Here is a 26774-nt window from a genome sequence, read left to right as displayed (position 1 = left end):
AGATTCAACCTCAGTAATGAGGGAGAGGGAGGGAATCAATATCTAGGGATGGAAGTTTTTCCACAGGCACAAAAGACAATCGCTTTCTTCTTCTTAATATTTAGTGGAGAGTTAATTTCTATTATCCAAGACCTGATGATAAACAATTTTGACAGTGAAAGAAATAAGAAAAGTGGGCAAGAAGCCGGGTGTTGCCTGCCTCCTTTTGTAACCTTGTGTTTTCAAATGATATTGTCGAGGGACATCATGAGAATTGGCAAGAACCAAGAATACACTCAAGGGACATCAGGGATAATAGAACTAGAAAGGAAAAGCCATTGCTGGTGACTCTCTGACTTAATAGATAAAGTTGAAACCAGGACAAGACACTACCACACAACTGGATGTGAGGTATGGCTGAAAGAGGATAATGTGACCAACCCATGTGAAAAGCTGCAAACTGGTTAAAAAAAACACAGGGATTGAGATTCTGGAACATTTTGTGACTGAAGGTTACTTTAGTGTTGTTGAAGTTGATTTGATGGGTAGGTTATTTCTCCTGTGGTTACCATGAAGACTTGGGAACTTGGGGAAGTTAGTGGCGATACCTTGGGGACAGTCCACAGCACAATGCAGGAGGTGTTGGAAGAATTAGAAATGCATGAACTTGGATAAAATCTCCGATACCTGACCAGATTTATCCAAGAACCATGCAAGAGGCTGAAGAATTATTGCAGGGGCTCTGGCTGACATATTTGCATCATCATTATCCATAGGCGAGGTCCCAGAAGACTGGAGGGCAGCAAATGTTTTGCCATTATTCAAGAAGGGCTGCAAAGAAAATCCTGGGAATTATAGTCCAGGAGGCTTAACATCTGGGGCAGGTACGTTACTTGAGAAAATTCTGAGGGATTAGATATCCATGCATTTGGAAACAGAGGGTTTGATTAGGAGTCGTCAACATGGCTTTGTGCATGGGAGATCATGCCTCACAAATTTGTTAGAGTCATTTGATAAAGTGGTCAGGATGGTTGATGGGGGCAGGGCGGTAGATGTAGTCTACATAGATTTCAGTAAGGCCTTTGATAAGATTCCATGTGGTAGGCTGCTCTGGAAGGTTAGATCGTATGGTATCCAGGGACATCTGGCAAATTGGGTACACAATTAGCTTGATGGTAGGAAGCGGAGAGGAATAATGGAAGGAGGTTTGTGGGACTGGAAGCCTCTGATTAGTGGTGCACCTCAGGTGTTGGTGCTGGGTCCATTGCTGTTAGTCATCCAAATCATTGATATAGATAACAATGTATTTGGTATGATTAGTAAGTTTGCAGATGACACTAAAATAGGCAGTATGGTGAACAGTGAGAAAGATTTTCAAAAATTGCAGCAGGATTTGGATCAGCTGGGGAAGTGGGTCAAGAAATGGCAAATGGAGTTTAATATAGATAAAATGTGAGGTGTTGTATTTTGGAAAGTCAAATCAAGGTAGGAGTTTCACGGTGAATGGTAGAGCCTTAAGGAATGCAGTGGAACAGGGGGACCTTGGAATTCAGATGTGCAGTTCTCTGAAAGTGGAGTCACAGGTTGCCAGGGAGGTGAAGGCGACTTTTGGTATACTGGCCTTCATCAATCAGGGCATTGAGTATAGGAGTTGGGAAGTTATGTTGCAGTTGTATGGGTGCAGGTGAGGCAACTCGGAGTATTATGTTCAGTTTTGGTCACCTTGCTATAGGAAGAACATTATCAACCTGGAAGGAATGCAGAAGAAAACTTACAAGGGTGTTGCTAGGATTTGACGGACTAAGATATAGGGAGAGTTTGGACAAACTAGGACTTTCTTCTTTAGAGTGTAGGGGACTGATGCGGCGGGGGGGGTGGGGGCGCGGGGGTAGCATCACATAGAAGTGATTAACATCATGAGAGGCACGGATAGCGTGAATGTCCTCAGCCTTTTTCCCAGGGTTGAGGAATCGAGGACGAGAGGGCATCATTTTAAGGTCAGAGGTAAAAGAATACAAGGGAACTTGAGAGATAACTTTTATTTTTTAAAAAACACAGAGGATGCTACATATATGGAATGAGCTGCCAGCAGAAGTGGTTAAGGAGGGTACATGAACAATATTTAAAAGACATTTGGACAAATACATGAATAGGTAAGGTTTAGTAGGATATGGGCCAAGTGCAGGGAAACGGGGTTAACATGGATGGACATTTTGGTCGGCATGAACCAGTATGGCTGAAGGACCTGACCCCTGTGCTGTAGGATTTTATGACTTTAGGTTCAAACAAAAGTTGTCAAAAAAAAGAGTGTTGGCAGATTTTTCTTATGACTCTGAACTAGGAGGTCTCGCTGCAAACAGGATGAAAAGGTTACGAAGGGAGTCAAATTTAGCTGGATGATGGATAACCAGTGAGTAAGTATCTGGTAAATTGAATAAAATGTGAGACAATGTAAAACTGCCAATTTTTGTTGGAAGAATTAAAGAAAGCTTCTTATCTAAATGGTGAACAATTTGCAAAGGGATCTGGATGTCTTAATCTCCAAAGTAATTAGGAAATCTAATGGAAAGTTAACATTTATTGCAAAGAAAAGTGAATACAAAAGTAGGGAAGTTATGCTACAGGGTACTGCTGAGAACATGGAGTCATACAGCATGGAAACAGGCCCTTTGGTCCAACAAGTCGATGCTGACCAAATTGAAAGCTAAAATAGTCCCAACTGCCTGCACTTGGCCCATAGCACTCCAAATATTTATTATTCATTTCTTATTTTTATCCCTATCTAATGTCCAGAATAGTCTGTACAGTATTAGTCTCCTTATATATGGAAGGATATAAAAAGAGTTGGAACAAATTCTGAGAAGGCTGACAAGACCAAAACCTGGACACAGGTTGGTGATGTTTTCTTATGAAGAATATTTGTACAGGCTAGCAACTGACATTTAAAAAGAGTGAAAGGTGATGACTGAAACATAAGAACTGGAGGCATCTTTATAGGATGGATGTGAAAATTGTGTTCTCTAGGTGAGAAAAACTAGAACTATTAGGCATGGCTTAAAATAAGGGTATTTTCCACTTAAAGCAGAGATGAGGGGAAATATTTTCTCATCAAGGGACAAGATTCTTTAGCATTCCCTTGCCAAAAAAAGATCATGGAAACAGAGTCCTTGAATATTTTTAACGTTGAGCCAAATAGATTCTTGTTAAGCAAGAGGGTGAAAGTTATCAGGATAGGTAGTATTGTGGATAACCATGGTCTTATTGAATAGCAGAGCAGGAGCAGGCTCGAGGGACAAAAAGAAGAGTTTGTATTCCTAATTCATATGTTCAGTTGTAACTACTTTCGACTTCAGTAGCTCAGTAACTAGCCTGAATAATCATTCTTAATGGGCTTATCATGTAAGCCCCCAGTTATTGCACTGTGGAACATTACAGTAAGGAACTTTCTCTTATTCTCACATTTATATCATCTAGCTCCAGTTATTAGTTAACAATTAAGTCAAATCACTCTACATGAGGCCTAATATAGCCAGACACAAGGAAACAAATCCATCTGGACCATCCTCATTTGAACAGCTCAGCACCCAGATACCCTATACGACACTGTCCTTAACTTATGAGCAAACGCCTGTCACAATTTCTTTTCAAAAAAGGAAAAAGAAAGTGAAACTAATGCTGCGTAACTTGAGAAAAAAAACTCCTAAGCCTCCAGTTTACAGTAATTTTAAAAATATTGGAGGGGATGTGCTGTGGGGAGGAGGAGATAGTGATGTGGTGATATGGAGGTAATGGATAGTATTTTAGTATATCAATAACGTCACACCTTGATGTGGATTAAAATGAATATTCTCCTTGCACACAGAACAGTGTGGTTGGGGGGAGAAAATAAAGACACTGAACAGTGGCAAACTTTAGCTACTTGTGCTCCTTGTCCAATTCTCTCTCTCCATAGTCAGTTATTAAACCAATAGATTGGTAGTACATATATTATTAGGTATACAGAAAGAGACCACACTGAGCAAGACTATTTCAGCTTCCATTCGCTCAAGTGGCAAACATTTACTATACCTTGCTTCCATTATTATGCTTGCAAAATTCTGAAAAGATTGCTTTTGCTCCTGGTTGATAATTATGCACATGCTAAGAACCAAAACGATTAAAAGAGAGAGAGGCTAACATTACAGTTCACATCAGCTGAATACTGCCATGACGTGGCTAGCTACGTGATTGTCTTCACGATTTCCTACACTGGTAACTCCTGATTACAACTGCATTGCTGCAGGCACAATTGTGTTTCTACCCCCACCCCAGGGCAGGAAGGGGAAGCAGGAACAGCACATCTTAAACAGCCAGTTCATTGATGCATTTGTCTCTGTTCAGCTATTGTTAAAAAAAGACTGGGTTTATAAAAGAAGAGGGACATAGAGCAGCAGTGCTTTTCTGTCTTGCACTTTTTAAAAAAATTTATGCCAATGTAAAGCAAAGGTTTCAATTATAGTTGCAGAAAAGTATTCAGTCATTTTAATTGGGAAATATGACTGTTAAAAGCAGATTTCCTTGACATTTTGTACTTCTTCTATACTCCCAGTTGCAGAACACAATCGTAACAAATTAACTCTTCGCCTTCCCAGACTACCCAACATCCATTTGAACTGAGCTTTTTTCACGTAGCAGGCAAAATAAATTACATTGAAAATGTTCAATCATTGGAGGTAACTGTGACTACCAGTCTCTCCAACTAATCAATTACAAATCAAATCCCATTCATAAGATCTCAAATGTGTTTTACTTGTCTGGGAAGAAATGTGCATTGAGTTGAAGGAGCAGCAATGGCAACATTCAGGGTAGATTGTTACAGGCCAGAACATCCTAACCACCAAGTCAAGGAAACAAACTGTATTGTTGAAGGGTGCTACAAGGATCCTCAAGTATTCAAATTAAACAGCTATTAAAAAAGGTGGGGGGGGGGGAATGGTACATTAGTACACAGTTTGCATTCACAAACAGAATAACACCCATAATTCCTGGACAAAGGCACTGTGTCATTAAACACAAAGGGCAGATGCATACACATCTGTCTCATTCTTTTGCTGTTGATCACTCTTGTGTTGGTCTCAGTGCCTTTCCTGCATAAAAAGGTACACACAGGTACAACCACCTTCTCTGAAAACAGCCGAGTTGTAGACTGTGTCATTTATAATGCAATCAGTTTATGATTTAGTGTCAAAATTACAGTGCGCAAATTACTTTATACAATCACCTAGCTTATGTCTTCCTCATGCAATTTGCTTTTTGTTTTGCAACATTAAAACAGGATATACTCAATTATGCTTACAAAATCAGGTTTGCTTTTAATTCTGTGACAATGGCAATCTGTATCCTACCTTCTTAGTGACGATGATGATCTTGTTTGCAATTCAAACTAGCTAATGTCTGAAATGACTCCCTGTAGGGCAGGAGCCTGCTTCTTCTATTTGCCCACCAACAGGCATGTGACTCAGCTACACAATAGGGCAAGCACCTTCTGCTAAAAAGAAGCTAGGCCACTATAATTGATTAGTGAGGATTAGAACACAGTGAACCTAAAGTCAATTCTCACTTATTAAGGAATATACCTAAAATACAGCAGCTCACACTTTAAATAGAACCACTGCTAAACAGGATGGCTGTAACATGTGACCAAGGGAAGCAAAAAGTAAAAACTAGCTTTGCAACTACTGAAAGTCCTTGGTTAACTAGTTTTTTTCAAACAACAAGATGATCAAAGTACATACAAATAACCTTTAACACTTTAAAAGTACATGAAAGAAATTGCTTGGTACTTACCTCTGTGGTTGCATTGTACTGTAACACAGAGTTAAGTCAATACTTAAAAAAACATGGTGGACAGTAACTCAGTACTCAGAGAAGGGCTTGAAACATAAGCTTGATGATCTGTCAGTCTCTAAAGTACCTATACTGCAATTGGACACTTTAATTTACCACCATATAAAGCTGAAGCTGATTGGCTAGAACACTTCCTGAATGGTTACTTGTGCACAGCATTTGCAGGCAGAAGCCATTCTGTGAAAAGAATTTGAATTCAAAGCTTGGCTCAGTTTCAGCAGCAGAGAGGAAAGATATCAATAAAGCTAAATATCAAACTATTGCTCAATTCTCAACACTGGGATAATTACTGAATAGCCTACCTTGTTGCACTAGCAGCACATTTTCAACAAATTTCCTTGCTGTTGTCCTTTGCCCTGAATGTAAAATGACAGCCACTGCATGCATCTCAAATAAAACTGTCTCCCTGTGTTTATCTAATATTGGGGTTCCACAAGAGTTAAACATGAAAAAAAAGCCCATCATGTTCAGTTGTATGACTAAATTTTAAAAATAGGCTTCAAACAAAACTGCATCTTATTCACAATGAACAACAATGTAAATTTATTTTGCTCCTGAACATATAAAAGCCACCTAGAACTGCTTCACTCAAGTTGATATTGGAAGCTGAACCAAAGATGGAAATAAAAATACCCAAAATCTGTGGTGAATATATGGAAAGGAAAAGGAAAAGGCCAGAAAGATGGGGCAGTAAGGGTCATAATTCAGGAATGCAGGTGCTGAAAACTCCTAGAGTGGGAGAAAAGGTGGGCGATATACAAGAAACCAGGGTCAGAAAAAGACATAATTCAGGAACTTTTAGTAATAGGGAGTAAATGAAACGAGCAGAAATTTAAGTATGAAATATTTTCAGTATGGTGTTGTTCATTAAAAAAAATATGGATTCGTGGGAACAGAGGTGATCCATAAAGCAGGACTGGACAAAATATTGAGAAAGGATTATGCAATTGCAAAATGGCATTATGTTATTGCAGCTGGTGCCTTTTACTGCAGCTAAAATAAAAATATAGTTTCAAATGCACTGAAGAATTACATAAATTATATATAATTTACAGCAGCAGGCTAAGACAGGGAAAGGTATTACGAAATCAATAATACTGAAGTGAATGTACTGGTCAGACTGGTGCACTGTTCTGGAGTATACAAAACATTATGTGTCCTTCACAAGTGCTACTGTTTTAGTCCGTTCACTCCACCTGAACCTCCTCTCATTACTTCTGATTACATTAATACCATATTTCCTTCTACCTCATGTTTATCTATAGCTTTCTGGGACTACAGCTATATTATTTGCACAATGGCAGGAGTCTCACAAAGGGGCAGTTGAAGGTGAAGGGTTTTGTGTTGACAGAATATATTTAATGAGAGTTGACCCTGCCTCCTGGTGGGAAACTATCGTGACTGCTTGGCAGATGAAAAGGACCTCAGATTAGGTGTAATCCAGCTGGAAAGGGAAAAGGGAAGTTACCCTCCTCCCTCCGGACAAACCTCAGGGGATCTTTCTCCCACTGCAACTCTCTTAATCTCTTCGGCCTTGAAATTGCTCGGCCATGTCCTGAAACAAACCAGGTACTAACTTGTCTGTCTCCTCTCCACCTATCTTCTCCTCTACCCATCTTCTATCCACCTCCCCCTCTCTCTCTATTTATTTCAGAATGCTCTTCCCCTCCCCGATTTCTGATGAAAGGTCCAGGCCCAAAACTCTAGGCCCAATCCTATGATGCTGCTTGGCCTGCTGTGTTCATCCAGCTCTACACCTTGTTATCTTGGATTCTCCAGCATCTGAAGTTTCTGTAATCTCTAATTCCTAAACTGTACTTTTGTTACCAATTCAACTGTAGACCACATAAAAGTTTCTCCTACTGAACTTTAAAAATGACCAAACTTTTCCAATCATGATCATACTTTATTCTTAAGTGGCGAATTCATGATCCAGGAACCGGTGCCCAAGCTTTTGTCCAGTCTTAATGGCTTGCTTCCTTTTTCCCTTTGCAGCTGGATAACATCTAATCCGAGTTACGGTGAGTATCTTAAACCATTACAGGCCACTCACAAGTAACCTGTGTTGCCAGGAGCTGCTAGCCAATCAGAACTGGCAGCTTCTGGATCCGAACGTTGAGGCCTACTCAGGGAATCCAACAGTAAGAAATGTTTTTTCTTGTTGTACTGAGCGAGTCACGGGGAGGCGGTGGGGAGTGGGGGATGGGAGGTTTAAAAGACCACTCTTTTGTCCCCTCATCTATACCTCCAATTGTGCCAAATAGGAGTAATTGGAGGTTCTTTTCATCTGCCAGGCAGTCATGATAGTTTCCCACCAGGAGGCAGGTGATTGGGGAAGGTTATGGGTTGAGGCCTGTAAGTAGCCATTAATTGATCACATAAAAGGCCTAAATTGTTGACAAGTTGAGAAGGTCTTCTTAATTGCTGAGGTTCTAAAAAGGGGGAGTGAGTTTTTCTCTGAGCGAACTGACGTCATTATACCCCCTTCTCATCTGCCACCTCTCTTGCTACCTCTCGGGATGGGAAAATCATGCCTGCAGAGAATGATCAATGACTGGTATAAATTGCCTTAGATATTTGCTGAGGTCAAAACATAGCCCAGTTAAGAAATAGCAGGGTGCTGTAATGGGAAGCTGGTTGACTTATGATGTTAAAATAATGAGGGTGAAAGCCACAACAAGGATTCAGTTAGATCAAATGACCCATTTGTGAGCAGTAAATTCTGTATAAAAGTAAAATATTCTTTTAATCCCAATCTTTCAGAGAAATGTAAGTGGACAATTCAGCTGTTTTAAGTCTAGCACATTCAGTTACATCATGGCCAATTTAAGCCCAAGCCTTATCGACATCGGCATTAATAATCTTACCGAGCAAAATTTACAGCCATTAGGATGGTGAAAAAAGTGTCAGATTCCACTTCATCTGTGGGGGAAAAAAGTTTCCTGGTGTGATACTTAAAAGTGCTTCTTATAGGTTTCTGGATGCTCTCAAAGGAAATAGTTTTTCTATATTTATCCTGTTGAAAATATTTACCATTTTAGTCACTCATTTTGATTACACTTCAGGCTTCTCATCTGAAAGAATACCAGCAAAGTTTATATAGTCTTTCCATAGGCATTAAATCTTTGAATCCTGGTATCAGTGTGATGCATCAGCACTGCAGCAGTTCCAAGGTCAGTATATCGCTCCGAGGTTTGGTGCCCAGCGCTGAACACAATACTCCAGATCGAGGCAGTACAACTCACTCATTTTCGAATTTCAAACTTCCTTGAGACATAACTCAACCTATCCCTAATTTAGTGTCATCTGCAAATTTGAACGTACATATTTTGTTCCTTTATCCAAGGTTTATAAATGTAAATTGTGAAAAGCTGAAGTCACAGTATAAACCAACAGAGAGTACCACTTTTCACATTCCATTGTTATGGACTCAAAACATTTATCACTGCTGTCTCTGTTACCTGTAACATCCCAATATATTGACACCAGGTGAAAGTCCAACAGGTTTATTTGAACACGCCAGCTTTCAGAGCATTGCTTCTTCCTTAGGTATAGTGAGGGAGGAGGTATCAAGACATCGAATTGATAAGTAAAAGATCAGAGGATTATACAACTGATGCAAGTATGTTGAATAAACCTAAAATGGCTGGCTGACTCCCTCCTGTTAAATCCTTAATCAGTTAGAAAGATAAGAGATAATGGGAACTGCAGATGCTGGAGAATCTGAGATAACAAAGTGTGAAGCTGGATGAACACAGCAGGCCGAGCAGCATCTTAGGAGCATAAAAGCTGACGTTTAGGCCCGAAACATCAGCTTTTGTGCTCTTAAGATGCCGCTTGGCCTGCTGAGTTCATCCAGCTTCACACTTTGTTAGAAACATAATGCAGGTTTTGATTGATGAAAATGCAAATCCCAGAATTTCTTTCTAGTCACTATTCTATGCTAACTAAAGGTTTTATAAGTGTATACAACAGGTGACATCTCAGGTCAGGCAGTGCATTTTAGGTGAGAGGCCTCGTTTAGAATCTGTCTGTGTTTTAAGCTGGAGTCATACTGGTTTCATTTGCAAAGCAGGAGTTTATAAACTGCCCCATTGACTGACTGTCTACAAATTGTATGTTTTTTGAACAAAATAGAACGTATCTGCAACTACAGATCTGTAAATGCAAACTCACCCTACAAATTTATATGTATGTGTGTGCGTCTGTGTGTGTGTGAGGGACAGAGTGAGTGTGTGGGTGTGTGTGTGCGAAGAGTATATGTGTGTGAGTGTGCATGTGAGTGTGTGTATGTGAGAGACAGAGTGTGTGTGAGAGAGAGTCTGTGTGTGTATGAGTGTGTTTGTGTGAGAGGCAGTGTATGTGAGAGAGTGTACAGTGTGGTGGGGCCATGCAGCATGAAACCAAGATCACAGTTGAGGCTGTCCTCATGGGTACCAAACTTGGCTATCAGCCCCTGCTCAGCAACTCTGTGTTGTTTTGTATCCAAAGATCCAAGGCTGAATGCCCTTGGCCACTGAAATGTTCCCCCACTGGGAGGGAGCACCCCTGTCTGGTGATTGTTGTGTGGTGTCCATTCATCTGTTGTTATAGTGTCTACAGAAATTTAGACTAAGTTTCTGAGATAGCAAGAACTGCAGATGCTGGAGTCAGAGATAACAAAGTGTGAAGCTGAAGGAACACAGCAGGCCAGGCCATTCCTGACCCAAAACGTCAGCTTTCAACTTTCTCTGATGCTGCCGGGCCTGCCAGCTCCACGCTTTGTTATTTCAAACAATGATTTATATTTCAAGGCTCCAAAAATGTGGCTTCCCAAAGACCATCTGACCTTTTCTGTGGTTTGAAACATTCCTAAGTGTTGAGAGGAGACTAAAGGAACTTTTAAGACTGATACTGACATAATGTCTTTATCTAAAGAAAATTTCAAAAACGCAATTTCAAATTTCAGGTACAAAGACACCATCTCATAATCTGAAGGTGCAAAAGTCACAGTGCAGAATGTAAAAATGATCTAATCACCTCATTTGGAAAAGAACTCTGGATTTTCAATAAAGTAGCACAATGAAACAGCCATACTTTTTGTTTTTTTAAAGTGGCACATAGCTGATTTGCACAAATAAAATTCCATTAGGAAGCCATTCAATCGATTGCATGTCAACTAAGAGCCTGGAGTAGTAAACAGCAAAGCTTTTGAGATAAAAGAAAGACTCCATCCTACTTCTAACTTTAAATTCACCTCAGAACCAATGTCCTGGAATTTCAATGACAATAAGCATCACAGTTTGGCGATGATCCTCTGGTTTATAAAATCTTCACTTCAACAAATGTAGTAACTCATTTGAGAAACTACAGGTCTGCTATAAAAGGGATCTACAATGATCAAATATTGTAACTTTATTCATTTGTCCTCTAATCCTCATGTGCGGAATCAGGTGTGAGACAAGTGAGTACGACATCACGTTTGTAAACTTGTCAGACAAGCATGTAACAGGTAACCTTCAAAATTTACACATCTTGAAAGGATCACTGTTGGACTCATTTCAATTTGGACAATCACTCAAAGGGTAAGAAACCTATATCTATTACATAAAACCATACTGATCAGGAATAACAAGAAGAACTAGGAATGCAAATTCGGTCTGGAACATAACTCAACAAATTATGATTTCAGCTATTATGTGCTATGATTTTTGTTCATTTATTTATAAGAAACTCTTAAAATGCCTTCTGAAGGTCCATACAGATGATATCCATCATCACTTCTCCACCTACTCAAAAACTTTACTAATGATAAGATTATCTAGCCTTCATGAGTCTGCACCATGTCTTGTTGAAGTTCTCAGTAACCAATGTCTCTTGACTAATGGGTAGGTTGGGAGACTGAACAGCACTGTTGTGGCTCAGAGTAAAGCCAAATTTAGCAGCATGACCCAATGATCTCTCTTTTTTTTAAGTTCCCACCCAATGCTTGGCAAGTTGATACACTCACCGACATCTGCAAGCAAAACAACAGCTCACCGAGGTTGCAGCTGGTATCCCTTGAGGACAGCCCCTGGCAATTAGGGGAAGGAGCTACAGATCAGGACTTGGTCAGAGCAGAAAAAAGAGAGTGACTATCAGGAGGGTTGAAATGAGCAATCAGGAGTTGGTGGTGGGGAGGAAGAGAGCCTCAGATGGGAGCATGAAGAGAGAATGTTTAGAAATACAGTGGGGAAAAGCAAAAGAATAGCAATTGGAAGGGTCAAGACCAAGAGAGTGGAGTGAGTTGTGGAAGGAGAGACATTTTTATTGGCTAAACAACAAGGTCTGCTCTTCCTGACCCGTAATGAGTACTATAAAAAGCACCTATGTCTGGAACATGCGATTTTAGGCTCCTTTTCTGCTGATTTTCCCAAGCCCTGGAAAACCCAACCTCCAAGTGCTGAATTTAAAACAGGCCTTGTTTCAGTGAGATTTAAATGCATGAATGAAGTGTCCCACTTATTGAGGGTGTCCTTCCATGGCATATTCCCTGACACAATGAAAATGGCTAGGATTGCATTGACAGCTTAGGTTTATTTAATGCATTTTTTGCTTTTCAAATACCACTGCATCACCCATTTTTGTGAGGGGGGGGGGGTCATGACGATTAATTTCAAGGCCTCTCTCTCTTATGGCAGACTCCAATAATATCCATACTACTGATGTAAAATTGAGGCATTTGCAGTTACCTTGCTGGTTTCTCCCTCCTTCCCTCCACAAATAAAAGGTTAGCCTTTGCACGACTCCATTAGACACAATTCTGAAACTAGAGACATTCAGAAAATTATTACTCATCTTTTTTTAACCCTCATGATATTTCAATAAGTTTGAAACTACCAAATTTGAGAAATTTCACTATCTTTAGTTCTGTTACTACTTATATCTTATGATTTCTTAACTTTACACTAAATCCACAAATGTTCATCCTTCTCTAATATTTTATGTTCATTTTCCCCTGTGAAAGTTCACAAGTATTAACTTAAGTTTAGTGATCATCTGAAATTAAAACAAATACTCCAAGGTGAATGCTTGCAAGCTTCAGAACATAGAACAGTGCAACAGAGTACAGGCCCTTCGGTTCACAATGTTGTGCCGACCTATTATCTTACTCTAAGATCAAACTAACCCGCATATCCTTCATTTTACTATCATCCATGTCCCTATCCAAGAGTGGCTTAAATGTCCTGATGTATCTGATTGTACTACTGTTGTTGGCAGCGCATTCCATGCACCCACCACTCTCTGTGTGAAGAACCTACCTTTGACATCTTGCCTGTACCTTCCTCCAATCACATTAAACTTATGCACCCTCGTGATAGCTTTTTCCACCATGAGAAAAAGTCTCTGGGTATCCACTGTATCTACTCCTCTCATCATCTTGTACACCTCTATCAAGTCACCTCTCATCCTTCTTCGCTCCAATGAGAAAAGCCCTAGCTCCCTCAACCTTTCCTCATAAGCCCTGCCCTCAAGTCCAGGCAGTATCCTGGTAAGCCTTCTCTGCATCCTCTATAACGCTTCCACATCCTTCCTATAATGAGGTGACCAGAACTGAACACAATATTCCAAGTATGGTCTCACCAGAGTTTTACAGAGCTGCAGTATAACTTCATGTCTCTTATACTCAACTCGCCTGCCAATGAAAGCCAACACATCATGCACCTTCTTAACAACCCTACCAATTTGGGTCGCAACTTTGAGGGATCTATGAATGTAGATCCAAAGATCCTTCTGTTCCTCCTCACTGCCAAGAATCCTGCCATTAACCCTGTGTTCTGCATTCAAATCTGACCTACCAAAATGAATCACCACACATTTCTGGGTTGAATTCCATGTGCCACTTCTTTGCCCACCTCTGCATCCTGTCGATGTCCTGTTGCAATCTACAACAGCCCTCCACACTGTCCACAGCTCCACAAACCTTTGTGTCATTGGCAAACCTACTAACCTACCCTTCCACTTCCTCATCCAAGTCATATATAAAAACCACAAACAGCAGAGGTCCGTGAACAGATTCCCGCAGAACACCACTGGTCACCAAAGTCTGGGCTGAATACTTTTCACTTACTACCACCCTCTGTCTTCTATTGGACATCTAATTCTGTATCCAGACAGCCAAATTTCCATGAATCCCATGCCTCCTTACTTTCTGAATGAGCGTACTATGGGGAACCTTATCAAATGCCTTGCTAAAATCCATATAGACCACATCCACTGCTCTATCTTCATCAATGTGTTTTGTCATATCCTTTAATCTGGTAAAAGGACAGAAATCACAAGACATCAAGTTATCATCCAACAGATTTATCTGAAAACACAAGCTTTCGGTGTCTCACTCCTTCTTCAAACCTGTTGGACTATAGCCTGGTGTCGTGTGATTTCTGACCATGCCCAACCCAGCCCAACACCAGCACCTCCACATCTGGTGAAAGGAGACACAGTCCCAGTTTCTCTACTGATTTCATATAATTGAAACCCCTCATCCCTGGGATAATTATGGTGAAATCTTTTCTATTCTTTTTGGAATCCTTGACATCTTTCCTATAGTGTATATTAGCCAATCTTGGACAAAACACGCAACTTGAGGCCTAACTAGTGTTAGCATAAGGGCTTTTTACAAACGGATTATATCATAAATTAGCTTTAAGTGCCAAATTTCCATTTCGAATCACATGCTGTGTATCTCACATGAACCCAGAAATTGGAAGCTTTTTCTGTCAAATCAGTGGAAAATTCAACAAGATATAACAAGGCCAGAAATTCTCAAACTTTTCAAACCACCAAAAACTGTACAAGAATTAAAATCGGGTCCAAAGTCACAAGGCTGTTATAGCATTTGATACCCATTCTATTTTCTTTATTATCCTGTCTAGAATTGAAATGATCAACTCTTAAGTGATGGAACAAGCTAATGCTAACCCTTTGTTTTACTATTAACAAAGACAGGTGTTCAAATACTTCGATTTTAGCAGAATAGAAAGCACTTATGTAGTTCTGTTATTTTCTATTCTTCCACACATTATATTAAAATCTTTTTATCGACATTAATATATGAAAAACTGAATAAGTAAGCCATGTCAGCATTCAAACCACGGCCCTCCGGCCACAGCGCCATGTTCGTCAACTGCAAGTATAAGAAAGGATAATTTATCATGAATACACATTATGCAATGCACTGAATATGGAGTACTATTAAATTTACTGCAATAAATTAGACAATGCATTTTTTTTATTTCTTCTGCAGCTGTTGCCATGACAACTAATAAGAGAAACCATTTTCACATTTGTTTCGGTCTCAAATGCTTAATACATTCATTGGCAGTGCTGTGGTTGCTAAGGGAACGTTCGTTTACCTTGGGATTTATTCTGCAACATGGATCATTTTTTTCACTTTAAGAGTTCAGCATTTTCAGCACAGGAGGAAGACATTAAAAACCAAGTCATAAAGGGGGAAAATATGGCAAGCTTTATTCTAAATTTGAGAAAAAATTACTTTTGTGTGGAATACGTACATAATACATAACAGAAGTGCAATGAGCTACCCTCCCCACCCACAATCTTCCCACCAAGGCATTTCCTTTAGTGAGTGAATCCAGAACAGCAAAGGGGTTATCTTCAAATCAGAACTCAACCAATTGGTAGCAAAAACAGGAAACATTTTTGCAACACAGTATTAGTGGAAACCATGAAGTTCGTTTGCCTAAAAGGCTGCAGATTTTGAATCATTTGAAAATTCCAAGACTAAGTTTTTTTGAAATTATTAGCTACAGATTTTACAGCTGCAAAGCTAGTCAGAGAGGTACAAATTAGCCATGTCCTTGAATGGTCAAGCAGCCTCAAAAGAATGAATTACTTAGTCCTGTTCCTATGTTCAACGTTGTATATATAGCCGATCACTGCATATAGATTCTCAGTAGCAATGAAGAACTATGATATAACTCAACTTGTATGAATGTGAGAAAGGTGTTCTCCAAATGCTCAATCATTTTAAATAATAGATGGCTGAATCATAGACACAAAAACTGCTGGAATAAATTTCTACTCTTTGCTGACTCAATTGATCACATGAGACAAAGTTACAAAGTATTTACAAAATAGAAACCAGGCATTTCGCTTAACAGGTGTTTATGCATTCCAAAAGCCTCTACTTACACTTCTGCATCTAGCCTGAAGTTGCTAACATGGTTTCCACTGTCTCTACATTATCAAGGATAAGATTGCACAAGGCTCCTGCTCTTCTTTACCATTGTTCAACTCTTGAGGGGAGTACACCTGTTTCATTATTTGACCAGGATGGAAGTTGGATTAGTCCTGCACTGTTCACCATTCTTATTAAGCTTTACTGGGTATCAAAATTGGTGCAGTATTGATTACTTTTGTAGCAAGTAGGTTTCCTCTAGTAACATAAGATGTTACTAAGTACAGACAACACATTTATTCATTCAAATTGTTTTCAGTAACTACATTTAGAGTAACCTGTCAGGATACAAATCAAAGGATACTAACCCAGGGAACAGCTTGTGGTATCATTTATCATGACTGTAAAATTAGATTAAATGAGCTCAAATTCAGACACTTTTAAGCCTTTGAAATCATGCTATAGTAATCCCAAGTATAATTTCAATATGGTATGGAGTCTGCTGTTATGATCGGTAGATAATATGATCCTTTAGCAAGGATTTACAGGCACTGCTGGGGCTGGGAATTGAGGTGAGTGTGAAGTAAAGGGTTAATTATACCAATACTCTGAATGTGTGTGTAGCAGTCTCCTGGTTGCTGAAACACAAATAGATTGCTAAATTGGCCAAACAGCAAGGGATATTGGGTACAAGACCAAGTAAAATCCTGAAGTCACAAAACCTAGACACCAGACATACTGCAAAACACAGCGGCCAGCTGCTAATGATATCAGCATAATGTAAAAAGCTAACAGCTATTCTAGACAGGCATATCCCCAATAATGTAGCCACTAAACAAAGCAGGGCTCAGACAGAAAGCCACTGGGTCCTGTTAAAGAAAGAAGTAAACAGTAGCAAGCCACCCAAATAATTGACAATATTTCAAACTATTAAGCAAGTCTCCCTCGTTGGTCAGAACTGTTGAAAGTTCCAGAAAACCCATCCAAAAAGGTATAAAAGCAGGGTTCGCCCTCAGACTAATCTCTTGGACCCTCTTCGACCTTCTCAGAAGACTGGCATGTCAAAAGGCAGAAGCCTACTAACTGTCCAGAGAGCGCGGTCTGCACCCAGCAGTGTTTCTCAGGAATTGGTGCTAGGTCCACTTTCATTTGTCATTTATTTAAATGATTTGGATGAAAATTTAGGAGGCATGGTTTGTGAGTGTGTGGGAGACACTAAAATTGGTGGTATAGTCAACAGTGAAGACGATTATCTAAGATTACAAAGGGATCTTCATCAATTGCGCCAAAGTGGCAGATGGGGTTTAATTTGGATAAATGTGAGGTATTACAATTTGGTTAAACAAACAAGGACAGGACTTACACAATTAATGATAGGGCCCTGGGTATTGTTGTTGAACAGAGTGATCTAGGGGTTCAGGTACATAATAGTTTGAAAGTAGCATCACAGGTAGACAAGATGTTTCAGGCAGCATTTTGCATGCCTTCATAGCTCAGACCATTGAGTATAGGAGTTGAGGTGAAACAAGGCATTGGTGAGGCAACTTTTGGAGTACTGTGTACAAATCTGATTGCCCCGCTATAGGAAGGATATTATTAAATTGGAGAAAGTTCAGAAAACATTTACCAGGATGTTACCAGCACTGGAGATTTTGGGTTACAAGCATAGGCTGGAACTTTTTCCACTGGAGGCTAGGAAGTTATGGGGTGACTTAATAGAGATTTATAAAAATCATGAGGGGCATCGATATGGTGAATAGCAAATGTTTTTTCCATGGAATGAGGGAGTTCAAACCAGGAGCCATATTTTTAACTTGAAAGGAGAAAGGTTTAAAAGGGACCTGAGGGGCAACTGTTTCTTTTTAAACAGAGAGTGTTTCATATGTGGAAATGAACTATGGCAAAGGAAGTGGTAGATTCAGGTACAGTTTCAAACATTTGGAAGTCATTTGGATAGGTACTTGAATAGGAAAGGTTTAGAGGGATATGCGGGCAAGTGCAAATAGTTTAGTTTGGGAAACCTAGTCAGGCATGGACAAGTCGGACCGAACAGCCAGTTTCCATACTGTATGGCTATGAAAGAAAGCAGCTTTGCAGTCCCATGAAGAGAAACTCCCAACCACAAATATACAACAGACTCAGGAAGCACTATAAGCATAAGGGGCCGAATAGGATTAGAGATAGGGCTGTTTTGCAGTAAAATTTATTGTAACTTGTTTCCTAATAAAGTTGGGTCATAGCAATTTGATCGCTTCGGTATAATAGGGCACTTGGATAAATTCTTTCAAACACTCTGGTTGTCTAACTTGTTTTATGGAGGAACTAGACAACATGTGTATGGAGCTTTGGCCTCATAATGAAAGATTACATGGGATGGAGCCACAATAGAAGAAGCACAAGTGAAACACTATGTTTATATGCTTATGTATATAGCTTATAGGCAATAAATATTGGCATTTTGCACTGGGCTTGTGTTCAGTCTCATTTGCATCCAGCTGCTAATGATATATATACACAAGGTAGTGAGGAACAATCAGACCCAAAATAACAGTGGTAGATAACAGGATAAAGCCTGAAGAGAAACCCAGCTGCATCAGAAGCTGTGTTTGAAGAATGTTGAGGCTATCTAACAACTGAACTGATAAGGGGAAAACCCTGCAGACAATTTAGTGATTAACATGCACAGTGCCACAGCAGACACTAAACTCAATTCCAGCAAGCAATAAAATCAACACAAGAACTTTCTGGAATAAAGATGAGTGCCAGATGAGCTAAACAATGATCAAGTGGGAACAGTTTTCAAGCTATAGAACTCAGACGGTGCAATACTGCAAGCACATCATGGCAGCAATCAGGAATTCACAGAAATGTCCCTATCTTCTATTTTACAAAATCCACACAATACTGCAAGGATCCTCAGGCTGAAAGAACGCACCACTGAAGACTATGCAGTAACAACGGTCATTTTTAAAAACTTGCATCACCTAAAAAGCTCCTATTTATAAAGCACAGGATAGATCATTTTTCTTGGGAATTCACAAAGAATGAAAATCAATATTGAAGTGCTATCATTAAAGTCAATGGATATCAGACAGATTCTAAGGTCACAAATCCAACAGGCTTATTTGAAAACATAAGCTTGTGTAGCCACACTCCTTCTTCAGGCATTAGGGCGAACACCTGAAGAAGGAGTGAAGCTCCAAAAGCTTGTGTTTTCAAATAAACCTGTTGGACTATAACCTGGTGTTGTGCGACTTCTGTCTTTGTCCACCCCATTCCAACACCACACCTTCACACACAGATTCTAAGTTAAACATAGGAGCAGTGATCACTTGTTCTCTTTTCTTGGACTTAACTGGCTGAAGCAAATTACCCTTCAGCCTTCGTCCGGCAAATTATAATGCTCAGGAGTAACAAGCCTCAAAGTCAAAGGTTAGCTTACACTAAGCCATAAAGACATAAATACTTAATGACCATGTACCTCCAGCACCTTCTGAGACAGGGAGTTCCAACATTGCACAACCCTTTGACAACATATTTCTCCAATTCACTGTCCTAAAAGAGTGACCCTTTTATCCCTAACTCTGAAGTCACCCATGAAGGGAAACTGCTTTTCCACATCCATCCTTGTCAGTGCCATTTAGAACCTTTACTTCCTTCAATTCACCTCTCACTCTTCTAAACTCATTTGAAACAAGCCCAGGCAGTTCAACTTTTGCTCTTAAGACAACCAGTTATTCCAGTTATCAACATAGTAAGCCTCCTCTGAACAAACTTTGAAGTGTTTACATCCTTCCTTAATTAAGGAGACCAAAATCGCACACAGTATTCAACATGTAGGAACACCAATGTCCCGTGTAACTGAAGCATCACATCCTTACTTAAATGTCCAAATCCTCTGGTAATAAAGGACTACATTCCATTAGTATTCTTAGTTATACACTGTACTCACATTCTTTCTTTTTGTGACTCAAATATCAGAATTCTACAGCAGCCTAGAATCCCACAGTTGTTCACGGTTTAAGTAATATCCTACATTTTAATTCTACTCGCTAAAGGGAACAATTTTACATTTTCCCATTTGGTAGTCGGTCAGACGTTTGTCAACTCATCCAACTGTCTACAGCTCGGAGACATCATCACTCAGAAGAAAGCAACTTGGAGGTAACTCCTGTATGAAGAAACACAATTTTTCAACAACACTGAAGGCAAGGTAAATTACTGAAAATGAGCCAAAGAAATGCCAGTAATCTTGAGGCCAAAGACCAATTCCGTCTCTGATATGTTGTTAATCATCATGGTCCATAGCCACAGAAAAGTACAATAAAAAGACAAATACTCTTGACCAGTTAAGTTTATACTTTTAACGAGACATACGGCACTCACAAAATGTTGGCATTGGAAAAGGGGGAGAGGGTTTGGTTTAAGGATAGCACTGAGGGGGGATCATAACTATGAGGCTGCAATAACCAAAATAATATCTTGCTGCTCATTAGACTACCCCTAAAAATAAAGAGAGAGGATATAAGATGATGTGTAAATATTGTACATTGTAAATGGGGATAAAGACTTTGGTGGTGGGCAGGAAGGTGGGGAAATCTGGATTAAAAGGTTTATTGGTCCAATACTGCGTCAATAACTGCGAAGCATAAAGAGAAATGTCATCATGATGTCACACTATATGAAAATGGGACCTGATGAAACAAGGCAAGTGTGAAGCCCAATTCTACCATGCTTATGTTTATAGCTTATGGGTCTTACGTGTTAAGAGTTTGCAACATTCTTGCATTCAGTTCTTTTTTATCTCAAGCTCCTAACAATATTCCTGTAGCAGATGTCATCCTGTGCCCAGGCTATTTTCCAGGAGGCATATTGGGAGTTGGACAGCAGGTTAATGACAGTTCCCTACATAGTGCTGGCATCTGACCATCACTTGAGCTTTGTGACATGGTTCAGAAGCATGCAGGGGGAAAGTGCTGCCTTTGTTTCAGTTAGGTATTTTTGTTCCATCCAACTTTACCTGAATGTGACAATAAGAATAGCTGGTGAAGTCTTATTTGCAGACTCCAAGCTGCGACACCACAAGCAATTCACAATTTGAATGCTATCTTTTGAGATTCTCTTCTTGACTTATTGTTTTGAGAAGTCTCAATGTTCCTGAGTCCAAGTGAGTCTTGTACAAGTGGTGCTGAGTTTGATTCAACAATATTGCCCTAAACAGTACTAAGACTTCTGAATGAGGATTTCCTGAACTGGAATAGGGTCTAGACTAGATTTACATAAAATGTAAGAGATAAGAGCAAGATTAGGTCATTTTTCCATTTATCATCATAGGAGAGGTAATGGCCTCATGGTATTATCACTGAACTATTAATCCAGAGACCTAAGTAATGTTCTGGAGATCCAGGTTTGAATCCTGCCATGATTTGAATTCGATACAAATCTGGAATTAAGAATCAGATGATGACCATGGAACCATGGTCAATCGTTAGAGGAAAATAAGGATGGTTAACTAATGTCCTTTAGGGAGAAAAATCTGCCATCCTAGCCTTGTTTGACTTACATATGTCTCCAGACCCACCTCCGGGCAATTAGGAAAAAACAATACATGCTGACCTAGCCAGCAACACCCACATCCTATAAATGAATAAAAACACAGTTAAGAAGGACATCTGTTCATACCCGTGGAAAGAATGGATCCATCAGCACTTGTCAGTGCAACTAGGATTTGCAATGAAAACAGCTTTCTAGTGTCACCTACATCCTGAGAATTGATTTTTCAAGAACATTTGGATATAATAAAATATTTCCACTGATGGTTGTAAAAATGGTTGTCACATGATAGGGACTGGTCTGTGTTCACCAATTTGACATTATGAAATAACATGGTGAACAGAACACTATGTTTCATCTGTCTCCAAATTATCATTACCACGTTCACAGGCATACACTTCAAACAAACAAACCTTTTTCGACATGAATGAAAACTGTTGATAACTTAATATTTATAGGTTGTGGCAAGCAATAATGTAGACCTCTGACCTAGAAGTAGAACATTTAACCTGCTATGAAGCAATGTAATTCTTCAGTAACAGCCAAGAATATAGAATGTAGGGCATAACCAAAAGGTAGCTGGCGCACCTGGTCTGCACGGGCCAAATCATCTAATTTATTTATCCAATAATAATGTTCTAAATTTTGCCTGCTTTATTTGTCACTCAAATAGAATTGGATTAATTGATTGCTTTTCCTGCAAGGGTGGTCATATGCTACATGACAGTATGAAGGGAAGTGACTCATCTGGTCACCACATTGTCAAAATGATGTGGATGCTTCGGAGAGGGTGCAGAGGAGGTTCACCGGGATGTTGCCTGTTATGGAGGGCACTAACTATGAAGAGAGGTTGAGTAGATTAGATTTATTTACATTAGAAAGACGGAGGTTGAGGGGGGGCCTGATTGAGGTCTGCAAAATCACGAGAGGTATAGACAGGGTGGATAGCAAGAAGGTTTCTCCCCCAGAATGGGGGGCTCAATTACTAGGGGGTCACGATTTCAAGGTGAGAGGGGAAAAGTTTAAAGGGAGATATATGTGGAACGTTCTTTACACAGAAGGTGGTGGGTGCCTGGAATGCATTGCCAGTGGAGCTGGTAGAAGCGGGCACGATAGTGTCACTTAAGATGTATCTAGACAGATACATGAATGGGAAGGGCAGAGGGATACAGATCCTTGGAAAATAGGTGGCAGGTTTAGATACAGGATCTGGATCGGTGCGGGCTTGGAGGGCCAGAGGCCCTGTTCCTGCACTGTAATTTTCTTTATTCTTTGACACTTTCCACAGCTTTTTCAATTGCACACTTTCACATCATATGTTGAGTGTAATGACCTGATTCAAATCGAACTGCTACTGATCTATTATTACTTGCATTCACAATTGTCTCTTAACTCTTCTCCCAGAGTCAAACTAATGATAAAGAACTATGTATTGACCTTGCTCTAACACTACCAAATACCATCACAGGAATCAGGTGACTCGTTGACAGCACTGAGGGATTCACTAAAAACAAGGTAAAGATAGCAAGCAAAGCCCAGGCAAGAACTAACCAGAGAACCAGCTTATGCTCTCGATCTACTGAAGAAGACAGAGGTATAAATTTCAGGGACGTAGCTTTAAAAGAATGAGTGAATCAGCAATTGTTACATTGCCTCCAAGGGAGTTTCTACAGCATGTCAGATCATGGTGTCCATTAATCACATTTGGTTCTGACAAATGGCTTTGACATTCTATGATCAGCCAAGAAAAGTGTGCTTATCTCAATGTTCATACAGCCAGGCCTTCATACTGCCGTCTCACCATGTTGCTTATATCCTCTGTCAAAGGTGGGAGACAAAATTCAGAGCTGCAGCAGCTTTGCCGACAACAGGAAACCAAAGTTCAACAATTGGAGAATATCAGCTATCAAAGCTTAAAAGAGCGACCATTTTCTCTTCATGTTCCTCAGATAGCACTAGGTAAGTTGTACTCAGGCTTGGTAACCGATCCTTAAAATATTTAACCCGCTGTTCTCTCCTAGCTGCAGCTTTGTTTCCACTTTTTCCCATCCCCCTCTAGATGGGAGTCAGAAAAAGACTGCAAAAACTGCTGTTCCCGGAGTTTCTCAGCCATTAAAGCAAACAAGAGCACTTTCTGGTCATTTGAGTTGAGATAAAACAGAAGCGACTGCAAGAAAAGTATTTCCAAAAAACTCTATCAGTTACTCATCAGAAGACTGCCTTTGAAGGTAATTACTCCCTTAACTGCTTGTGGTTAGTTGACAGCACTGGTACAGTCATAATGATATCACTTGACAACAGTTTGAAATTCTTCATTCAGTTCTTGCTGAAGGAGTTCTAGCCATCACGATTAATGGTCTCCCCATAGTCTGACTAGATGTAAAAGCCGCAAAGAGTGAGCAGGTCAAACCAAAGTGTGGGGCTGGATGAACACAGCAGGCCAAGCAGCAGCTCAGGAGCACCAAAGCTGCTGTTTCGGGCCTAGACCCTTCATCAGAGAGGGGGATGGGGAGAGGGTTCTGAAATAAATAGGGAGAGAGCGGGAGGTGGACCGAAAATGGAGAGAAAAGAAGATAGTTGGAGAGGAGAGGAGAGGATAGGTGGGGTGGTGGGGAGGGGATAGGTCAGTCCAGGGAGGACGGACAGGTCAAGGAGGCGTGATGAGGTTAGTAGGTAGGAAATGGAGGTGCGGCTTGAGGTGGGAGGAGAGGATACTCCTAACCTGTTCTTCCTCTCACCTATCCCCTCCAGACTAGGTCTGTGTGAACAGATGACATTGGTCACAGCTGCCACTAAGATTTCCAAAACCTGTCTTTGCAATGAAGCGACATGATAGTTTGCAAAACCCGACACTTGCTGTATCTTCAAACTTATACAATTTCAGTATCTTTGTATAAAGGCCATGAATGAGTAAGGAAGATAGAACAATTACCCAGGGTTCCTGCCTGGAACACATGACTACAGTGCAGAGTTTGGTGACCTAAATGGAGACTATAAGGTTCATTCGTGAACTTAGTTTCATTAGTCTTGATGTAAATCTTAAACATCAGGCTCAGGACAGGGGGCATGAGCACTGACATCACCCAGAAAGCAATTACGTTTTAGCGTAATCTATTTGGGTCAGGAGGAGAAACAAGCCCCTCTCTCTAGCCACAGCTATGATCAGTGACAATACAGAATCTGAAATCAGTGCTGCCATCATGGTTGATCAACTCCCTAACCCTGACTAAATGAAGCCTGCCACAAGATAACTATTGTAAAGGTCTTCCCCATACACTCCTGAATGATGCATTTTGTATTGATTTTCCCACTCAGCAGTGAGTTAGTCTTTTAAATAATTCTCATCAGTTTTACCTACTATATCTGTATACCCATTCAATTCTTTTTCCCTCCCAGTCCAAGCTGAATGTAGAGCTGAATTTCAGGAGCCTTCCACAGCCTCACACACCTATATAAAGAAGATTCTCCTGCCCTATATTATCAAGATCTTAAATTTAGTCCTGCAATTATATCGCTTCATTTTTGACACCTTATAAAGTGAAAATAGGATTTATCTAACCTATTTTAATCATTTTGGTTTTAATTAATTCTATCATATCTTAACTTGTGTGTTTTCTAATGAAAATTGTCTAATTCTTTTCATATCTGAGTTTGTTCATAGCAGGCTGCACCCCTATGAGTTCACATTTTGGCCTCCCTAAAGCTGAGAAAACATTGTTATATTTCTGACATTGAGTACAGGAAATGAAGAAATTTTATATTCTCCATATAGTAATTACTATATGGTAATTGCTGTTGTTTTATATCAGGACAAAACATGCCTCTGCTTGCAATAATGAAGAACATGTGGTTATTAAAATGTCAACTACACAGCCATCTGGGAAATGTGATTCAAACTGATCCACATACTATACATAGCTTTTCAGGAGTGGATTTCACATTAGAGCTTCTAACTTAACTGTTATTAGCTGGCATTAGCATCATCTGCAGTTAGAAATAAATAGACTGAAATTACTTTTGTAATTTTGTCCAGTTTGTTGTGCTGTTCAAGGATCATGAGACTTTAGTAATATTTTTTAAAAGCTCTGTTATTTATTTGCTGATTGTAATGAGGTCAGCCAGGTGGATTTCATAGAATGAGTTCCCCGATTGGGGCTGTTAATCGGGTCCAATCAGGGACCCCTGGCTGACAGATAAGAGTAGGAGTAGTCAGGCATCCTCTTCACTTTGAGAGCTGGCTCTATTGGATCAGTGAAAAGGACTCTCCATGTGTCAATAAAGGGTGGCTTGGTGATGGGATACTGGCCTCCTATGGCATTATTTCAATTGAGAAGTGAAAACTTACTGCCATGTGGGCAGGGTTGACTGAATAAAATGGAATAGTCTTGCCAGACCTTTTGTTTTGTTCTTATTATGTCCCAAAAACTTACAGAATTAGCAACAGTTCAAAGTGGACTAGCATACAAAATTATGTTAATCCAGAGTACCGCAAGAAGGAAAATATTGTGTAGAATATTGTCAGAATAAACAGGAAGCTAAATAATTATCTGAAAACCAAGGAAGTCATTAAGATACAGCTAACCATAAATAGCAACCATGTGTGGGCTGAAAGGTCACTTCCATTGTATTCGGTTGTTTTCAGCAGCTCAGTAATGGGACTGGTAGTGCTGATAACTACATGCAGTCCACCCAAGATTCTTAAATGTATGTTCCTGTGCCTGAATTGACATCTTAAAAAGAACATTAGTTAAGATAGCGTGAGGGCATAATTAAGTTCATTCCTTATCCACATTAAGGACGATTCACTAATGGTTCTTTCTGTGAAAGCAGTTAATTATTTTCAAAAGTAAAGGAAAACTGTTCAAGACAAATTTTTATGAACAATGATCACTTATTTGTCTTTCCTCAGTTAAGAAAACACTAATGGATGAGCCTGAGCCAATGTACTCACAATCAAGTTATGGATTAAACAAAGATTGAATAGGCAGTTTCCAGGCTGTAGGGAAATGTAGGGACAATAACTCCAGTAAATCTAAGCTGTATTTCCAAAACGTTAGCTTGTGGCTTTGCAATTTCTCTGGCAAATAAGGAAAGACAAACATTTTCATTTTCTGGAAACAAAAACAGAAGTTGCTGGAAAAGCTCAGCAGGTCTGGCAACATCTGTGAACAGAAATCAGAATTAGTTCTGAGGAAGG

The 26774-nt window shown here is 39.8% G+C and overlaps 1 protein-coding gene across 14 annotated transcripts in view; it reads right to left on the bottom strand.

Annotated features, from left to right (window-relative positions):
* zmynd8 (zinc finger, MYND-type containing 8) overlaps positions 1–26774 on the bottom strand; it is a 145056-nt gene that overhangs the window by 101167 nt on the left and 17115 nt on the right. For 3 of the 14 annotated variants that reach the window (XM_048549863.2, XM_048549870.2, XM_048549869.2), the window contains exon 1: positions 4048–4143. The exons of 2 other annotated variants lie outside the window; for them this stretch is intronic. In XM_048549863.2, coding sequence (XP_048405820.2) covers positions 4048–4118 — 71 coding nt within the window. In that variant the 5' untranslated portion in view covers positions 4119–4143. Of the gene's footprint in view, positions 1–4047; positions 4149–5363; positions 5389–5805; positions 5919–12575; positions 12597–26774 lie in introns of those variants that run through there. 9 more of the 14 variants (XM_048549858.2, XM_048549868.2, XM_048549859.2 and 6 more) reach the window with 7 other exon arrangements.

The sequence above is a fragment of the Stegostoma tigrinum genome, chromosome 19, assembly GCF_030684315.1.
Source record: "Stegostoma tigrinum isolate sSteTig4 chromosome 19, sSteTig4.hap1, whole genome shotgun sequence".
Lineage (NCBI taxonomy): Eukaryota > Metazoa > Chordata > Chondrichthyes > Orectolobiformes > Stegostomatidae > Stegostoma > Stegostoma tigrinum.
This window is presented reverse-complemented; position numbering and strand designations above follow the sequence as displayed.